Raw genomic sequence first — 20,362 nt, 5'->3', positions numbered from 1 at the left:
TATTGTAACATCGATTAATTCAAAATAGGAATTAATTTGGAATAGCAAAGGACTTAGGATAGAACTTTTAGGATTATTTTGGATTTAATTCATGATAATGTAAATTCCTTTTAAATTTTCACTTTGTATTCTATGGAAATTAGTTGTTGAATTATATTAAAATTATTGGTTTTTCTTTTTCTGTTTCTTTGTTTAAGACCACAAAGTCATTACAAGCCACTAGGAAAATCCTGATCAATTGGCCACTCAGAAAATCCTGACCAATATGCCTTTGTAACCACTAAGGAAATCCAGATCTAATAGCCACGAGGAATATACTGATCAATTGGCCACTCAGGAAATCCTGACCAATATGCCTTTGTAACCACTAAGGAAATCCAGATCTATTAGCCACAAGGAATATACTGATCAATTGGCCTTGTATTTGTAACCATGAGGAAAGCCCTAATCAATTTAGCCAGTAGGAAAACCATAATCAGTATATCTTGCCTTTGTAGCCACTAGAGAAATCCTGTTCAGTATATCTTGTGTTGGTAGCCAGTAGGAAAATTCTGATCAGTAAATCTTACTTTAGTTGCCACTAGGAAAATCTTGTTCATCATGCCTTCTCTTCGTAACTTTGAGGAAAATTCTGATCAGTATATCTTGTCTTTGTAGCCACTAGTGAAATCCTGATCAGTATATTGTGTGTTGGTAGCCAGTAGGAAAATATTGATAAGTAAATCTTACCTTAGTAGCCACTAGGAATATCTTGTTCATTATGCCTTCTCTTTGTAACTTCGAGGAAAATTCTGATCAGTATGTCTTGTTTTTGTAGCCACCAGAAAACTCTATGCATGTGTTGCAAGTAGAGAAGACCACTATGTAAGGAAGGAAGGAGGGAATTTCAATGCTGAGGAGTTTGAACAACATCCAGATAGATATGTTTCTGTATTCAGCCACAAGGTAATGTTAAGTTTGATTGACTCAGTCAGTCAGTGGTTTGTTGTCAGTATAAGATAAACTGAAAGCAATTAGTAATGTACAAGAAAAAAGATTTGTTTTATTTCAATATATATATATATATATATATATATATATATATATATATATATATATATATATATATATATATATGTATATAGACATTGTGACCCTGCTATAGTACCCTCTATTATAGCATGAATTTGGATATAACATGATCATGCTCCCAAAAGTTCACATGTATTTTTCTTGTACTCAAATTTTGTTTGTTTCTTTAAAGTACAAAAATAACATGTAAAGAGCGTATTATCATTTTGGGGAAGAGATCGTGTATGAATTCAAGTATAAGATGATCTTGGTGTGGCTCCTGAAATCTCATTTATATTTCTCTTACTCGAAAGAATATTTTTTTCTTAAAAGTACAAAAAATAACAAAAACGTTTATTTAGGGATTGCACAGAGTTTGGCCAATGTCACAAATTGTAAAGTTTTTCCCCTTATTGGTGATTTTATTTGTCACAGCACTGTTGGCTGTTTAATCTTGTATATACAATCTTGGGTTTGGAGTGGAGAAATTCAAAGGCACCATGAAAGAAAGTGGTGTACTTGCATATAAAATGTACTAAAAAAATCTGACATTTGTTGCATAAACAAATCCTTTATTCATATTGACAAAACCATCTTAACAGTACATTGTTATGTCATCATCTATTTATGCTGACATCTGGCCTGAGTACTGTATGCTGTGCTGCACTCAAATAGTCATGACACCAGATTATTTACAATCGACCAAACTCTGAAGGCAGGAACATAAATTACAACAATCATCCAAACGATGATTCATTATTTTTTAAAAATATACCCAGAAAAATACTTTTGCTAACATTTTGTTAAAATTTCAAAGAAAACTGATTACCTTTGAAGCATCATTTGTTCTGTATAAATACCAGCAAATGAAGAAATTTCAGCCCAGTATTCTACAGTTATTTGATGTTGCAATTGCAATAAAAAATAACAAATGGGCATTCCTTTGATCATCCAGAGTAGTTATTCAGCAGTGACTTTCAGTTACACATGCATCCTTCATCAAAGCAAGCTGACTATAATCTTAAAACAAAGCACCTTTCATCATAGAAAGTCAGTACCAAACTTAAATAAAAGCAAAGGAATCTAATGCATTGTTGTATATTCCAATGTGACTGGAATATGTTTATTGTGCTGTGACAGTTTCCTTTTTGCAAAGATAAATATTTATTATTTATGACCACTACCAACAGTGGCATAAAACGCAAGCTAAATTTCCAATTTTTTGAAACCATAGATAACTGGCCATCATGTTAATTGAAGGTGGGACATCTCACAATAATGTTTGATAAACTTTTGAATTTTTTCATGTTTTTATTTCCCTATGGATAGCATCATCCACTGGGTAGCCTCGGCAAGATTATGGCTCCAGCTGACCCAGCTCTAAGCCAATTTAAGTACATGTACATGTAGCAAGTACTGGCAACAGTAAATATCTAATGAATTGTTTTTAGTGACACATGTTTGTTGAATGAGATAAAATGACTACAATTTTTTATGTACATGTTGTTTGTGTTTTGTAACGGGATGTGACTGATACATGAATTTTTGAACAGATGATCTGTACTCAAATTCATGGTTTTTTCATATACATGTATAATATCTAATGTTTAATGGATTGTACTACACAAATGTATTTTGTCAATATACAAGTGTATTTCGACTAGTTTTGTCTTCATTTATCAAATGCACATTTTTTGTCTGCTTTTTTAGCCCCCCTCCCTTTTTTTATTGGTACATGCATCAATTTCTTCAGTTAACTGACTTGGTTATAACATGGTTCAGTACATAACATGGTCAGGTTCTGTGGACCCCAACCATTATGGCATAGCAGGACCTCAGATTACTTTGATGACCATTTTGGCATGATCCAATGCTGTACATGTAACTTTAATTCAAAGTTAGATTTTTTATTAGTTCATCAAAGAACATGAATATACTGAAGTCAGACATTGATTCCTCTCTTCAGATAGCACCTTATGCTTCCTGTATCATCAATGGAATCTACTGGGCTCCATTAGCTCCACGCCTGATCACAATCCCTGATGCAAAGACTTTGTTGAAGGCCCAGGAGTTCCCCTGGATCCCCTCCAGTATGGGTTGTCCCAACCTGCCCCATCGCCTTCTGGCCCTCTGTGACATCTCAGCTGACCCAGGAGGTTCCATAGAATTCATGAAGGCATGTACCACAATTGACAAGCCATTCTGTCTGTATGATGCTGAGCAGAACATGAACACAGAAAGGTAATTAAAGAGAGCATATATTTTCCCTGAGTTATATAAGTCTGAGAAAGTTGGAGAAAGAACATGATGATCATTAAAAATTATGCCATGGTGAAAAAAACTTGCAACAGAAATCAAAAACTAAATGTGCAGGGCATCAACACCAAATGAACAATATTTGTAGTCCTTCTGGATTGCTTTCAGCTTGGAACATGGTGGAAAAAAAGTGTTATGTATATTTAATTTGTATTATTTGTTGACTTTTCTTAATGATGTATGTTAATGTATATCTATATTTTGTACTTGACCTTGTCCAAAGTCAAGTTCATGGTGTTCCTAAACGGGGATATTTTATTTTGTAAACAACAAAATAAAGAGCTAGATATTTCTTTGTGATTGTGGATTAAATATTCAGATCATTGTTAATGGTAAACATGTTTATAGTCTTGATTCTGACCATAGAAACTAGAATGGACATTTCCATTAAGTGACAGTATTTTCAGAAAATGGTAATTGCGACCTAGGTCCAGTAGAGGGGTATATAATCTTGTTTACCTAAAATTTACTCATTCTTGCCTTAACATCTTGAAGCAGAATCATTCTTATTGTTCAGATTTTTCATTTGGGTGGATTTATTTATTCAAATTATTATTTACTAGAATTATAAAGTTCTCAATAATATTTATGGACTGCAACATTAATTTTGGAATTATAGTGAATTCAAGCAAGTACATCTTTGGATTATATTATTGTGTTACATCAAAATATGTAGCACATCATAACACTCCAAGCCATTGGCTACAGGCCACATCAACACATTCAACATCAGAATTTATTTGGTATACCACTAGAATTCAATTGGAACTTCTTATATTTGGACTTGTGATAGAACTTTTAGGATTTATTGGAATTTAAGTCAAAATACTTAAGTTATTTTTAGATGTTCACTTTTGTATTCGAGGGAAATAATTTTTTTGTTGAATTGTACAATATTTGTTGGCTTTTGCTCTTTTTTGTTACTTAGTTTAAAACCATAGAATCTTAACAGAAGACAACCATGTTTCAACTAAAAATCACTACAATCATTTAGTTTAAATGTTTAAAATAACTTGCTTGAAATAAAATGTAAATTTTTTCTACTTTTATTATCAGAATGTCGATATCTTATACAAACATGTTACCTGATGATAATATAAAGGACATGTGATCCTCAGTGCTTACTTCAACTTGGTGGAGTCTATAATAGCAGTACACCAGGTCCCTTGGCAGCTTTATAATAATGTGGATCACTTTATGAGAGCAAAATTTGTTGGGTTTCTTTCTGTCACATGACTTTTGTTGCTCTGTGCCTGGTGCTAACACTAGCCTGTATTTTCTTCACATTAAAGGTGCTTTATGTACATTTTTGGAGATGAGTCTGGGCTGTATGATTCTTGAGTAGTCTTTGTTCCACTTGGTGGAAAAATTCATTTGTGACCATGCATGGGATTTGTCATGCAAGATAGAAAATGAAAACAGTATACCATATGATGGCCAACACTATAAGGGTTTCTTCCAATTTGGATGTAGACAATTTAAAGAAGTGAGACACTTACAGAAAGAAGTGTTGTACAGAAAGAGATCAGGCTACTGCTGTCCAGGTGGGATGTGGAGATGGTTTGCAAGGCTCTTCTGACCAGTCAATGACCACATCTGGCTTAAATCAATTCATTGCCTCAGAGGTTCAAGATGGAGACAGCACAATTAGTTTGACTTTCGTTGAAACGGGATGAATGCATGACAAGCATCATTGACAGATTTATACTTTCACAGCTTCATATACCTTACATTTCACAAGTAGTTTTGCTTTGGTTTCTGTGAGATGGTCTATCAGTGTTGTGCTTTTCCTTTTGGTGTTAACCCTTGGGCCATCACCAGAATCTTAGACTGCATCATTATCTTTTTTGCTGCAGCATGATATGCTGATGGTGGCATACCTGGATGATGTGGTACAAAAACATATCTAAGTTAGGTTTTAGTTTAGGACATGAACTCCCTTTTCACTGTCTTGTAACTTCTTGGGTTTCCTGTGTACTGCTCCTCCCCCCCCCCCCCCCCCATGGCCAGTGTATTGCTTGGATTGTCAAACTTTCAGAGAGTTGATATCTGTCAGATCATTTCTCATGAAGAGTGTTGCCTTAACTCCTCAGCCTTTTCAATGTGGCCAGTGGCTGGACAGGGATTGATTAGTGGTGGAAATCCCTTCCCAAGGAGGGTGTATGATCTGCACAGATGCAAGTTCATAAGGCAGAGTGGGGTGGGTGCACTTACTACCCTAGTTCATGAAAATCAGCAGCAAATTGACATTAGAAGGAGATGGTCCTTTATAATAACCTTTTGGAGATGAAGGCCATTTTCATTGCCTCCCTTGGATAGACCAGCACTTTGGAAAGTTTGATCTTGGTAACGTTTGATGTCACTGTGGTGGTGAATTATATAATTGGGCAAGTTAGGGTTTTTTGGATATATGATCCAAAAAAAGGACACATTAATTTGCAGCCAGTATGCATTTTCCTTTATGTTATTGGCTTTTTTTTTTCCAGCTTTGCTGGAAGTGGTGTCCTGATCTGCTCCATTGACAACATGCCAGCCCAGATACCTCGAGAGGCCACCGACTTCTTTGGCGGTCTACTTCTGCCTCATATCCAAGACATGGTAGGTATTCATGTATACTGCATTATCTGTGATTCAACAAACCATCTAATTTTTTATGCACTAACAATTCATAAGAAGTATATTGATTTTTGTGGTGTAAGTTTAGTGCAGACAACCTTTTTCAACTATTAAAAATTTTCATGCTTAAAATTTAATTTTTTTTATAATTAATGTTTTAAATTTTAATGATTTGTAGATATAAAACAATTCTTAATGAAAAGTAAACCAAAATATATAAATAGTACGGAACACAAGCTATATACATTCGTGTTCTTATTTACCATCCACAAAGGAACATAATTTAAAATTCAGTTTAAAATTCAATTCAAAATTTGTACAGTTCTTAAAACACAGTTCCTTTTTATAACCTGGTCAGTTTCTTAAACCCAATTAACCCCACAGAGTCCTGTTACTTGCTGGGTGGATGCATCTTGATGAGTCCAGCACCAATTTGTCATAAGTTTCAGGGCTGGTTGTATTGAAGAAAAACCTTTACACCGAAGAGTCTTTTAGAATTATGCCAAGTTTATATTTACCGGTATATATAATAATAATACAAAGCTAGGCAGTTCTGTCATAACAAGTTATGAAAGTAGCTTCTATTTAAATGAAGAAAGCAGCTTGTATACATCTTTGCTAATGACATTGTGATTATGTGATTACATTGAATCTCGTTTAGAGACAAAAATATAAAGAACTTTTTTCATTGTAGTTGAAATCTGATGCAAAGTCACCCTTTAGCGAGTATCAAGCAACGCCATTTGTGAAAAATGTGAGTATTTTTAGCACATTTTGAGTACTTTTTGTAGATATATTTTAAATTGTCTTTTATTCATGCCATAATCAGCTGTAAATACATTTCCTTTTAGCTTGAATGCCATCTGCTTTGCATTGCAACAGACAATGCCTTTTGTATATATTCATTTTTGGGCATGTTACTGTACTATCTTGAATGCCATTTGCTGTGCAACCAAGGGAGCATCAATGATTTTTGTTTATGTTTATTTTTGGACATGTTACTATATTGCTGGCTATTCTTTGTCGTGACTGGATATAACATATTTAAAAATTCCATTTGATTCAATGTGATTTGTTTTAGTTATTTAATTCACGCCGTTAATAGAATAATGCTTTTCCCTGAAATTAAAGTTTGCAGATTTTATCATAAATCTATTATGGACAACGAGTCTCCACATTGTAAACCTGTACCATTGTAACAAAATAACTGGGTTGGATTTTGGATTTACAACAGAACACTTTTGATGGTGATATAAATACAATGTTTAATGCTGAATGACTTGAATGGGAAAAGAATTATGATTAATACGTGCTTGTGTAAGATCCAAATATTGGACAAACTAACGTAATCTGCATGAACCTAATAATGCAACAAATGAAAATATAAATAAATGACCTTTCACAGTGCAAGGACAAAGGTGAATGATCCACAGTAATTTTACATGACAAAAAGAATGACGTGTTATACTCAAATAGTAAAAATGAGTTCACTTGAATAGTGACAAATTAAGTATTTTACTCAAATAGTGAAATGATGAAAACAAAGGGACAGATATCATACCAAATATCTTTACAACCCCAAAACATTGATTACTGATTGGTATTATATACTTTAATGATGCTAAGTACATAAAAATGTGAAACTATTTTCGATTGGTCAAATAAAATGAATTTTGATAACGGTAGTGACCAGAAGAACTTATGCTCTGATTTGCATGCCTTTGAATTTTTTTCTTTGTACCTCCCTTGCTTGATTTGATACAAAAGACATATTTAAAGTGATAAAACAACACAGGTCTCTTTTAATTGAATTTTAAATGCAACAAACACTTCCCCAAGTTGTTGATCAAAACAAAGCCGGCATGTAATTAGGTTCTCACAGAAGTACTCATGGGTTTCGATGTGACGGTCGATTGACTCTTTTCATGTTTTCATACAATAGATTATAATGTTTACTGAAACAGAATTAAAGGATTAGAATGGGACATTCACATAGCAAGACATTTAATTGGTGTTTGTTTCATTCTCTGTTGCCACTTGTTATCATTTACCAGAAGTTTTCATTGATCAGTATTTCACCAGACTATTTATTTACAGCGTATTGACAACTATTTATCATAAAAACCTTACATAATATATGATATCTTATTTAGAACTTGCAGATTTCACAATATGGATTCTATCTTTACGGGCATTAATCACCATTTTCGATGATAAAATGAGTGATATATCAAGGTTTTATTTACCAGTTCTTGGAATTTTTTCACGTTCAGCATATCCAGACACCGCATTATAAGTGGGATCGCGAGTTATCGAGGGAGTGGTGTAGTTATAACGTATACACAAGAAATGAATAAATAACTCACATACCTCTATGGCTGAATATGTGCAAGTCCTAAAAGTAGACAGCTCGCTGACAAGACGTTCCATAATGTGATGATTTAGACTTACAGTGAGGCATTTATACACAGAGGATGTTGCCATACATCATCTATGTGCTGGAAGTATTCTGTGTTTCCCATCGAAAGAACTTCGCACATGTGGCACAGGACGAACTGAACTCACTGTTTTGAAATGTTGTACAGTATACATAAATCACCCTCGGGTATCCTTGTACACAAAAAAATGAAACCCAAGTACATGTATTTCATAAATAAAAGGATTTAAACAATTCCGTGACAACCATATTTCTTCTTCATATACAATACCCAATCACAATATATTTGGAGGACATTCATTGCTGTGCAGATCCAGTCCTCTCCAACTGAAACAAATGTTAATCTTGTCTTTGGCAGGGTTGAACAGTTGTTTTCTTGTAAAGATGGAAGTCAGACAAAGGTGATATTCCCTCCAGTAGAAGGATTAACACCAAATTCTTTGTCATCAGTTACTACTCCACTTGTGTGTGATCAGCATGTGGTCACTTTTTCTCAAAACTTGTGTGTGGTCAGCATGCTGTCACAAGAGGCATCATGTTTTGTATGTTTTCATCAGTTTCAGTCATCCTTCAGAGTTTTCTCATATGGATGGATACTTTCTGTTGCTCATGTTCCTATGTCTTCATTGCACATTAATTGTCTGCGTTGTTGTACAATAATCAATTGGTGCCATCTTGACTGCCTGTCATGATGGTAAGTAGCATTTAAATTCATTTATCTCAGTGCTTGACCTTGTTTTTTTAAATGCATTGAAGCAACAACATAGACAGGTGAAATCAGCCAAGCATAGCTCTTATCTTACAGTGAATACTACACTATGTTCACCATAAACTTAAAGCCATGCTTAACTGATTTCACTTGTTTAGGTAACAGTGGGCAGCGCAATTGTGGAGTCTGTATGGAGTATTAATTGGACCATACCTGTTTTAGCTGTATGGAGTGTCAGTTGGACCATACCTATTTTAACTGTATGGAGTGTCAATTGGACCATACCTATTTTAGCTGTATGGAGTGTCAATTGGACGATACCTGTTTTAGCTGTCTGGAGTATCAATTGGACCATACCTGTTTTAACTGTATGTCGTGTCAATTGGACCATACCTGTTTTAGCTGTATGGAGTGTCAATTGGACTATACCTGTTTTAGCTGTATGGAGTGTCAGTTGGACCATACATGTGATATCTATACTCAGTGGTAGAAAGAGACATATATACATTTTCAACCAAACTGTTAATCTGGACTAGCAAGGAATCCAAGAAACATGCCCATAAGAATACAAACACAATCAGTATTGCCACTGGCAATGCCTCAGTTGCCAACTTTCAAGTCCCTCTTATTTGAAACAGAAACTTTTCCAATTCCTTACAGGGTTTTGCAATCTTTGTGGTCCCAGACCTCCCCCATAGTCTTAGCTGCTGTCTTCCACAGTGCAACAGATCACACTATCATTGAGCAGACTACTGTGCCAGTACTGAGAGTGTGGCAGCCTGCATGGACCAATCTTGGACAGTCCATCACCACATTTAGACCGCAGTACTGGCCATGGTGACTGATTCCTCAGTAGCCAGCCAAAGATCTTGTCCACTCCAGTTCCAGTTCACAGACTGGCTTTGTAGATGCCCATCACAAGACCTGGCTTCATTGTGAGCCGCTAATAGCTATGGCAGTTTCCCATTCCTGGACACCCAGTTCCTGGTGCAACTTGACTAGACTTAAAATGAATGTTTGGAGATCATGGATGGACTTGTTCATCAACCCCCAACTACCTGCTTCACCAGCATGGTCATCACTGTAATCACAGGAAACTTTTTCTGTTACCTCAAACCTCTATTTTTCAAGATGCATGCTTCCCAACCCCCTCAGCTTGACTTGCTCTGATTATAAGCAGGGAAGTCTCATGAATCCATTGATAAGTTCTCCTGGTTTTTGCCTCTTCCCTAAGGAATGCAAGACTGAGAGTAAAAAATCCCATTGGTGTCAGAAGTGGGAGACAGATTGAGTTAAAATAACAAAACAAACCTTGGTGTCAAAACGTGGGGGGGACGACAGATTAAATGTTTGGTTGTCTGTGATGATAAAATGAGGGTAAAGGGAAATACTAGATCTCGGTCAGCTTCATGAATGATCTCTTACATAATTCCTGCATCCATTGCCACTTCAACCAAAATGACGAACCTTCTTTCAAACAGTTACCACAGTCTGGTTGAGTAGCTGAAACGTCATTCTCCTTCAAAAGTAAATTCCATGACCCAAGTATCAATAGGCTTTCTTTTGCTTTCACAACTCCTAACTTCCATCTAGTCTATTGTAAAACACACAAACCACTATTTTAAAAGTCCCAGAAATTGTGCAGACCTGGTAATATTGAAACCTTCATCTGGATGCATGGATCAGAAATCTTTCTTTGACATGCAACAACTGGTTCACAACTTAGTTCATGGATGCTCAGCCAGTTCTTGGTGGCTTTATTTCAGCAAGCTGGGCATAGCCTAGATTCTTTTGTTGAGACCCCCACTCACAGACATGCCTGGGAATCTATATTGCACAAGCCTCATGTACTCAGCAGGGTCACTCAGAGCTCTTTCTCCCATTTTAAAGCTGCTTCCATCAACGTCCAGATCACAGAGTCAGAGACCATTCCTACTCTAGGGCAAGGAATGGTTTTGGCACAATTCTTGCAGAAAATAATGCCATGCTGATGTTGCTGTTTTCTGACATCTGGTCCAGTAAGACATCAACATTTCATGTGGAATGAGAGAGACTGCCCTGATGACCCATGGGTCTTGCTGAATGACACTGTGAATGTCAGGAGGCCATCAGACTGCTCTCCTTGACCCTCCACAGCTTTCAGTGGTTCCAGAGACCCCATACAAGGCATACATTTGTAGCAGGAAATAAACACTTTATTCTTGAATAGTGCAGTACTAGGATTTTATTTCAAACTTTTCCAAGTTCTCAAAATCAGTGGCAAGCTCCAGCTGGTCATAGATCTAATCTCTCAGCCAACACAGTTGGGAACCCAAATTTAGAATGGAGTGCTTAAGTTTTGCCATCATTGCCATTCAGAAGAGACTTTTACTGTCAGCCTAGCCCTTCAAGATGTGCATCATCATATTCCCAATGATATGTCTTCCCAGAAATTCCAGATGTTTACTTCCAGGAACACCATGTACTAGTTTAAGGCTTTCAGTTTTAGTAAATCTCTGTTCCTGTGCCTTCACTAGAGTCCTGGACAGAGTCGTATCTCACTTTAGGACCATACTGGATCGCTGACATTGAACTACCTGTATGATACAAGGTGAGCAATCCTTTGTAACTTGAAATCTTTCATTACTTTCCGTCACTTCATTCACGTGGACGTGGAGTTCAAAATCTCTTTGTTTCTGGGCTGCTCATTCATGGGACCCCTGCAGATGATCCTTCTTTTCAAGTGTCAGCTAAAACTTTGCCCACTAGACCAAACGATTAAAGTTTCAGATGGCCAGCATCCCACTTCAGGATCATTGTTGACAAATTTACTTTAAAGTTTGCCACAGCTGAGGCAGGCTGAATGTCCTAGCAGTCTTGCTGTCCAGATAGAATCAACAGATTCACACAGTGTGATCCAGTCATTGCACCATCTTAGGCTGAATCTCCAGCTGCTGGAGTCAATCTCATAATGACCTCTTTGTGATGAGGTGGAATGCCAAGCTCCCATATGTGGCCTTTCAAACCCATTTGATTCACAATGTCATTCAGAAAGTGAGGTTTTCACTCCTAACCAAGAAATGCTGACAAGCCCTCAGAAAAGAAAGATATCTGCAAACAAGTACTTGACAAAATTGTTCCAACAAGAAGGCTCACTACTTTGAAAGACTAGGAAATGAAATTGGTGGAAGGTCTTATCTTAGTTGTGTGAGCAGAGAAACATCTCCTTTCAAAGCCATCATATCACAAATATCTGTTTTCCTACAGCTTTTGGAGAAGATATTTATAATCACAGTTATGGGCTACCATTTAAAGTTTTCAGACATTGTTTGCCATAATAAATAGGAGGACATTGGTCAGGACAAAGACCTTAGACCTTCTAGTAAATTTTAATTTGTCTCAACTGAAGTCCTTGGCATTTTGTCCAAAATGGAACTCATTTTTCGTTCTAAGATCAGTGAACAAGGCATCCCTATGAACTGCACTCTAGAGCCTCACTGATTTGCCTTGTGTATAAGACCTGTTTCCTAGTCACTCTTACCTCAGCAGGCCTTGTGTATGTGACCTGTTTCCTCTTCACTCTTGCCTCAAGCAGGCCTTGTGTAGTACAAGACCTGTTTCTAGTCACTCTTGCCTCAGCAGCCCTTGTGCAGTACAAGACATGTTCCTAGTCACTCTTGCCTCAGCAGGCCATTTGCAGTACAATACCTGTTTCCTAGTCACTCTTGTCTCAGCAGGCCTTGTGTATAAGACCTGTTTCCTCTTCACTCTTGCCTCAAGCAGGCCATGTGTAGTACAAGACCTGTTTCTAGTCACTCTTGCCTCAGCAGGCTTTGTGTAGTACAAAACCTATTCCTAGTCACTCTTGCCCCAGCAGGCCTTGTGTAGTACAAGACCTGTTTTCTAATCACTGTTGTTCAGCAGGCAGAGGATGTGTCAGTCATTCCATCTTTGTGAACCTGAACAATCAGCAGTTTTAAAATTTTACGATGATGGTTTGGTTCTGTTATCATGGCCATTGGTTTAATTGCTGAGACCAGGCTCCCTACTTTGGGAAATGAGTCTTTTGTCTTGAGACCACTGTCTTCTTTGGACCCTTCCCACTTCAAGCTCCTGTTATAACATTAATGTTGTACCTGAGGCATTAATGAGCTGATCAGAAGAAGGAAATCATGCTTATTTTTACTGCTCAAAGAAGGATGGGATGATATGTCCTGGAATCATTGGGTTTACTGCTCAAAGAAGAATGGGATGATATGTCCTGGAATCATTGGGTTATCCTTTCAGGCTAATTAACCTGAAACCAGATCAGTTTCCAGCACAGATCAACTCATGAAGTTAGGGCAGATACCACCAGCATACCATTTGAGCAAAACTGATCCCTTACCGACATCATTCAGGCCATGGAATGGAAATCAGAAACAAGCTTCTCAGCTTTTACCTCAGAAACCTTTCATCTCAAAGAACCTGAATTGACCTGATATGATCAATATCAGCAGATCAACAGGCTGCCTTCCAATGTCACGCAGCAGCTTATATTTATATGGACTACTTTGCTTTTCCTGGATTTGTGGAAGAGAAAATGTTTTATCAAAACTCCTTCCATTCATTGACCAATGCTAAGTCTACCCTGTATCTAATGCAAGTCTTTAAACTGCTTCACATACATTAGGAGACGAGCCAGGGCCAAGCTCTGAGGTAAGGGGATGTAACTCCTACCTTTTACTGTTATAATGTATAATGTTGGCATAATGTATTTGACAAGAAACCAATTTTTGTGGGGCAAAATATGTTTGCCCGATAGTAATATGGGTACACCCTCTCAAGCCCCTCACTGCAGTTATATCCTTGGAAGAATATTTACTTCTGCTCTATTAACCGGTGAATTATGGGATTTAGTGCCAGTCCCTCTATCCAAGGAGAGATAACTCTTGTCTGAATCAGATCTCTGGAAGCAGTTGACTTTTTAGCACTTTTATTGCTAAAACTAATGTCTTTTTATCCTGAGAGGGCTGAACTTCTGAGGTAGTGGATATTTCCTAAAATCAGTTAAGTATCAGGAAAGAAATGTACAAAAAAATGGTTTTCCCATTTTAATGGACATGATGGGTAACTTACAAAAAAGCTTTGTGGAGTCTTTTCATTTGTGATTTCTAGATATTTGCAGTAATGTTGAAAAGATATTCAATTTTTAATGCAGGCTGACTTTGATGTTATAAAAGTTTTATTTGTGAATCGGCTTGGAAATAAGACAGGAAATTTAGACTGCTTTTAAATTCATTTTATAGATAAAACATTTTAAAAGTTGAAAACAGCTGTAAGCCAGTATATGTAGATAAAACAGTTTAAAAGTTGAACACAAGTATATTCTTCCACATTTCAGTGGTGATTAAAACTTAAACTTAAGTTACAAACCAAATGTCTCCCTGCAAAGGAAGTTTGATGGGAAAAAAAATACGTAAATATTATACCTGTTTTAATTTCTTATTTTCTTTTTTTGTTCATTATGGGTAATGCTAAAAGATGATGCATGCTTAGCATTACTCCTGTTATGGGTAAAGTGATGTAGCTCAAAGCCCTGTAATTGTCATTATAGACTACTGTCTTTCGTCATTGATAATGTGAACTCAGCTGTGAACTGTCTAGACTGAGATGTCACAGTCTACCCTGAGAGACTAGAGTCTGTGTTTTATTTTACTTATGACTTCAAGATCTTGATATACTTTATGAGACAGTAGTTTCCAGGTTGCATTGTTTGTAACTCTGTACTCATTATCTGTGACTAAATTGGTTAACTGAACGTTAAATGTTCATGTACCAGAAATAGGATATCTGATAATGTATGAGAAGAAAATGGAACTGTATCTTTTAGAATGTCATGTTATATCATACAAACAAATGTCATAACATTTTTATGAACTGTCTCGAGGTCTTTTATTTCAGGCAGTGATAGCTTCAAATGGAAAACTTACACCTAAATTTGAATACATAGCAGAATTGAGAACAAAGTCCAGGTAAGTTTCCAGTGGTCTTAATATTATTTATCTTTAAGATTTTGGCAAATTATGACACAAAATAAGTTATATTGATTGTAGTCAACCTTCATAATATCAGAACAGGTTTAAAATGGCATGGTTGTTACATGATGTCATCTGCATGATGCCACTTTTGACCTTCATGTATCTTAAGGCAATGAACTTTGTGAGGGATGTGGTTGCAATGTCTGTCTATTACTAAACAATGACAAAGAAAAATTCTTATATGATTTTAGTAATTACAACAACAGTCCTGTGAAAGCAAATGATAATGAAAAGTAGTTGAACCCTTTTGAAATCTAAGTTTGTGGAATCATGCTTTTGATTTTGGAAAACTGATGTGATTTCAATAATTGTCTCATAGTAGTAACCATTAAAGTAATTGTCTCATAGTAGTAACCAATAAAGTAATTGTCTCATAGTAGTAACCAATAAAGTAATTGTCCATAGTAGTAACCAATAAAGTAATTATCTCATAGTATTAACCAATAGAGCAAGCTTTATATAATGGCAGATTAAGGTCTATGATTTTTGCTTTTGGACTCATCTTGAGGATATGCATTACCCTTTTTCTGTGTTTGATCTTCAACCTTTGTAAATTTAATATTTTAGCACTCACTGAACTTTTACAGTATGGACAATTAGTGTCAGAGTACGTTATCCTGTTTTTTTCTTTGTAATAGCCATTACTTGTTGATAGAAATTAAAATTAGCATTGAACAGGAAAATGCACACCAACCTTTACATTATTTCAAGGATTTCAGATTGCTTGGGTCTTTAGCTATTTAAAAGTTTTTCAGAAAGTTAAATGCTCCTACATTTAACAAGTGATCATCCTGTAAAATATTTTATGAAGTAAAAAAGGACATTTTTTTTTATAAATTCAGTTTTATTCATGGCATTACAGTGTTCATAGATTTTATGGTTCAAACAAATATATAATTTATAAACCAGTGCTACATAGCTGCCAACCCTCATGATTTTGGCATGAATTTCATGACTTTCTACAGCAATTCACGGATTCATGCCACATGCAAAAAATCACAAATTCCCCAATTCTAAATTATTTTAAAGTTTCGCATTAAGGGCTAGTCACGAATAGGCAGTTGGTACTGCTAGCTGCAGTATTAGTAGAACTATAGCCTAGTGGTACAGTTGGCCCGGTAACAAGCATTTTAGCATTTTTTAATCTATTTTTTATAAGAGTACTTTCAAGAATGCTTTTGAAAGAAACCGGGGCCTAACAGGAATTTTTCTCAGCATATGCACCACCAACACTGATTTGAATTACCATTCGGCATCGCATCTTGAAAACGTCTTCACCACCAAGGAAAAAGAAATGTATTGCATAAAAAGTGATGTTTAGTTTGGAATATGCCAACATTTGCTGTGCATTCAGCCATCAAATACCAATGTACATCCTGCTTTTCACACAGTGTGCCACAAATTTTAGCATTGGGCATGGTGGCAGGGATGATGTGAGGAAGCACATTGGTAGCAAAAAGCACATTGAGGATGGGAAACTACATGAAGACATCTTTTTTGAGTGTTGGAATTTTTTAAATTGAAAGATTAGCATATAGCATATTTGCTGGAGTGCACAGTTTTCTGCACATGTACCAACACCACTAATCATTCACCATTCACCATTTCATCTTCTGGATTAATACCATTTCGTAATTAAGCTTCACTGCAGTTTTCATCTCCAATGAAAATGATTTTGTATTCCACAAAAAGAGAAGTATAGATTGAAGTACATCAAAATTTGGCTTAGCATTCAGCCATCAAACATCGATGTGCATTATGCTTTTTACAGTTTTATAATTGGGAATGTACACAAGGGCTGGTATTATTGCTTACAATTTACCTGTCATACAAGATGTGTAGTAATATTATATTGTACATGTATGACAGATAAATTGTAAGCAATGATACGAGCCCCTGTAGGCATGTGGCAGAACAATTTGAAAAAGTACACTGCTATAGCACCCCAGCGGATATCAGTTTTGGAGTACTTAAGTCTTGCATGATACCAATGCTAATGCATTGTTTGTGAGCTTTCTTGTGAACATGACCTGTCTTTCTCAGTTGGAGATCAGCAACATTGACAGTGAAAGATTTTTTTCTTTTGTGAGGAAAAATAAGACAAACTTTAGTGCCTCGTTAGGTGCTGAAGATTTGCAACAATTTTAGTTACCAAGATTAACCAGGAGGCAAGAAGCCTGAACTGTTTTGAAAACAAATTTACCATGGCCTGATTGAGGAAGTTCAAGACTGCCACAGCATCATATCATGACAAATAGCATGAAGTTTGAGTATATCAGTAAATTTGGCTGCAAATAAAGTAGTACATGTAATCAGTGTAAATAATGTTTTAGGACTATTTTGGGCTTTTTGTGTAATGCAGTACTGACCATTGAAGTGGATGGAGTTAGTGTCATGATATAATTTTTCACTAATTGTTTTAAAAATTCACTAATTTTTATCCCACTTTTCATTTAATTGTGAGTCTGGAGGGATGGCAGCTCTGGTACTAAAACGTATAATTTAAATACTCGAAGTAAAATGTATTAGCCATAATGCACTTATAGTTGGAAACGTTTCCACATTTTATGGTACTTGATATTTTGTAAAACTTGGAAAAATAATTCTTATGAAAAGAAATAAATCCAGAATAATCAGTGTTGTTTTCCAACATCGACAGCTGATGTCAAATCACATTAATCGGACAATAACATTCTATTTTTATTATAACAAATAAAATAGACTGTCAGATAAAGAGTATTTTTTTTTACTGGTCAACTCCACTTCTTTCTTTTCATCACTTCTGGATATATATAAAGGTAAAATACTGAGATTTTGAAGATGCATATTTAATTTGTATTATGTGCTGGCTTTTGTCTATAATTATATGTTATGTGTATTTAATTTTTATTGATTGAGCTTTATCCATAAATGAGGGTTGTAGTTGGGTCTACATGTCTAATATCATGTGGGGTAAACAAATTTACTAAGTTTAAGTTTAGGATGCAGCCTTGATTCTGACCTAGGAAGTTTCCTGAAACAAATTTTATTTGTAGTTTGATATAAAGTTTCATTAGGATGACAGAATATTTTTAGAAAATGGTTATTGTGACTCAGGTCAGATGAAGAGTTATATCATGTTGTTTACTTAAGAATTACTCACTTTTACCGAAGTGGAATCAGTCTTTAGTTTTTTTATATGAGAGGATTTATTTATTTAAATTATTCACTGAGTTACAAAGTACTCAATATTTTCCATATGTCCAGATTTTTTAATTATTAAACAGTGATAGCTGAAAACATCACATAGTAGCCTTAAATTTAGAAGGGGCCAATTTGCAGAAGAGATAGTTTCTGTCAAACATTGTGTGCATAAAACATATTTACAAGTGATGTAGTAAAATGGTATAAAGGAAAATGTATTGCATGAAAATGAATAAAGTCATTAATCTTACAAAAGGTTCTGCTTTCTGTGAAAAGTATTGCAGTGTGCTATGATTGCCTGCATTTGCTCAAAGATATAAAATTTGTGTGCAACATCAGATGGTTTTTGTCTTTCTTTTCATGCTGAATCACTTTTGGAATTATTCTGAATTCATTCAATGACCTTTTGGATTATGGCATTATGATAAATCAAGACTGTTGGCACATTTGCACATTTGAGACTACTGGCACGTCAGCACATTCAATATTGGAATTCATTCAGAATGCCACTTCAATTCATCTGGAACTCCATACTTTTGGACTTGTGATAGAATTTTAGGACTGTTTGGAATTTAATCCATAATACTGTTCTTTTAAATTTTCACTCTGTGTTCTAGGGAAATCATTTATTTGGAAAACTGCCTATGGTAACACATAAAATGTTATTGCCTTTTTAGATCTCTCCTACATAACTAATTATAAACTCCAGAATGCCTGTTTTTCTAAGTCAGCAGTTTGCAGCCCAGATCAGGGTCATGAGTGAATCCTCAGTTTTTCTAAGTCAGCAGTTTGCAGCCCAGATCAGGGTCATAAGTGGATTCTCAGTAGGGTTGTGAAGAGTCATTAAAACAATTTTTTGAGCATTTTTTAATGCTGAAAAGTAGCCTGAAGGTTGGAGGTCAGTTTAGGGTCACAGCAGAATAGGGTGGGAACCACTGCTCTATTTATAGTTGACATTAAATAGTCCAGTCCTTTCATTTTTTCTGTAACAGTAATGTTCATGAGCCAATTATTTTAGTAATAAATATGACATACCTGACCAAAAACAGTTATCAATCTGTTAAAAAAGTAATAAGTTCAACTTAGAAAAACTAGGCTTAATAGGTCTATACCACATTCCAATAGTCACCACAAAACCAATGATGACAAAATGCATCTATGTTGAACAAGTTAATGAGTAAGGGGTGTTTTGTAGCAGTGCACACACTACCATGTGTTCTTGATCTTAGTGTAATCCACCAAGATAAACCTCTGCAACCTGAAGTTACCCATGATATTTGTGCCAAAATCTGTGGAAAGTCTTCACAAACATCAATCATTTCACGCAGAGGAATTATTCTGGTTATGGATATGAACTCTGATGCATTGAAAAATACTAAAATTGAAGATTGTACAATTTATGTTCATATTAGAATTGAAGTTTTTGATTAAAAAAATAGAAGAAAAAAACCCTTAGGGATAAGGTCATCTCGAGTGTACAAAAATCAATGCATACATGTGATACTACCCAAATCATTCGAAAGATTTCCTGATCCAGATGCAAAGGTTTGCCCTAAACTGGACATTTCTATAAAGCTTAGCAAGAATTTTCTATTTCAGACTGTATACAGTGAAATGCCAGAAATGCCACAACTTTTCCCAATATCACAAACATAATTCACCAATTAATCAATAAGAAGGCATGTTTGATGTAGGCAGTTGTCTCCCTGTAATAAGGTCACCCCTCAGGAAGCAAGAAAATGTCTTTATAGGAGGGTTGGCCTTTCTAGTGTGGATCACACAGATGCAAGTAATAACTACATGTGAGGTATCAATGGCATGAATAATTATAATATTTTCATTTAAAAATCACAGGAATATTATCAGGTTATGGACTTAATATGTGATAAAGCTAATTGTTATATTTTAGAAAATTAGGAATCATCAGTCATTGTCCAAAACCACATTGTCAGTAAAAAATCTGGGTACAAACATCTGGCTGTCAATATCCTT

The 20,362-nt window shown here is 35.5% G+C and overlaps 1 protein-coding gene across 1 annotated transcript in view; it reads left to right on the top strand.

Annotated features, from left to right (window-relative positions):
* Window positions 1-20,362, top strand: part of LOC149804149 (alpha-aminoadipic semialdehyde synthase, mitochondrial-like) — an 80,764-nt gene that overhangs the window by 20,166 nt on the left and 40,236 nt on the right. The window contains exons 7-11 of the mRNA XM_089954115.1: window positions 818-945; window positions 3,017-3,291; window positions 5,853-5,964; window positions 6,677-6,736; window positions 15,051-15,121. Coding sequence (XP_089810241.1) covers window positions 818-945; window positions 3,017-3,291; window positions 5,853-5,964; window positions 6,677-6,736; window positions 15,051-15,121 — 646 coding nt within the window. The remainder of the gene's footprint in view (window positions 1-817; window positions 946-3,016; window positions 3,292-5,852; window positions 5,965-6,676; window positions 6,737-15,050; window positions 15,122-20,362) is intronic.

This window comes from Sinohyriopsis cumingii, chromosome 3 (assembly GCF_028554795.1).
Source record: "Sinohyriopsis cumingii isolate HCF-2022 chromosome 3, ASM2855479v2, whole genome shotgun sequence".
Taxonomy (NCBI): domain Eukaryota; kingdom Metazoa; phylum Mollusca; class Bivalvia; order Unionida; family Unionidae; genus Sinohyriopsis; species Sinohyriopsis cumingii.
The sequence above is the reverse complement of the archived record's forward strand: the minus strand, read 5'-3'. Positions and strand labels throughout refer to the sequence as shown.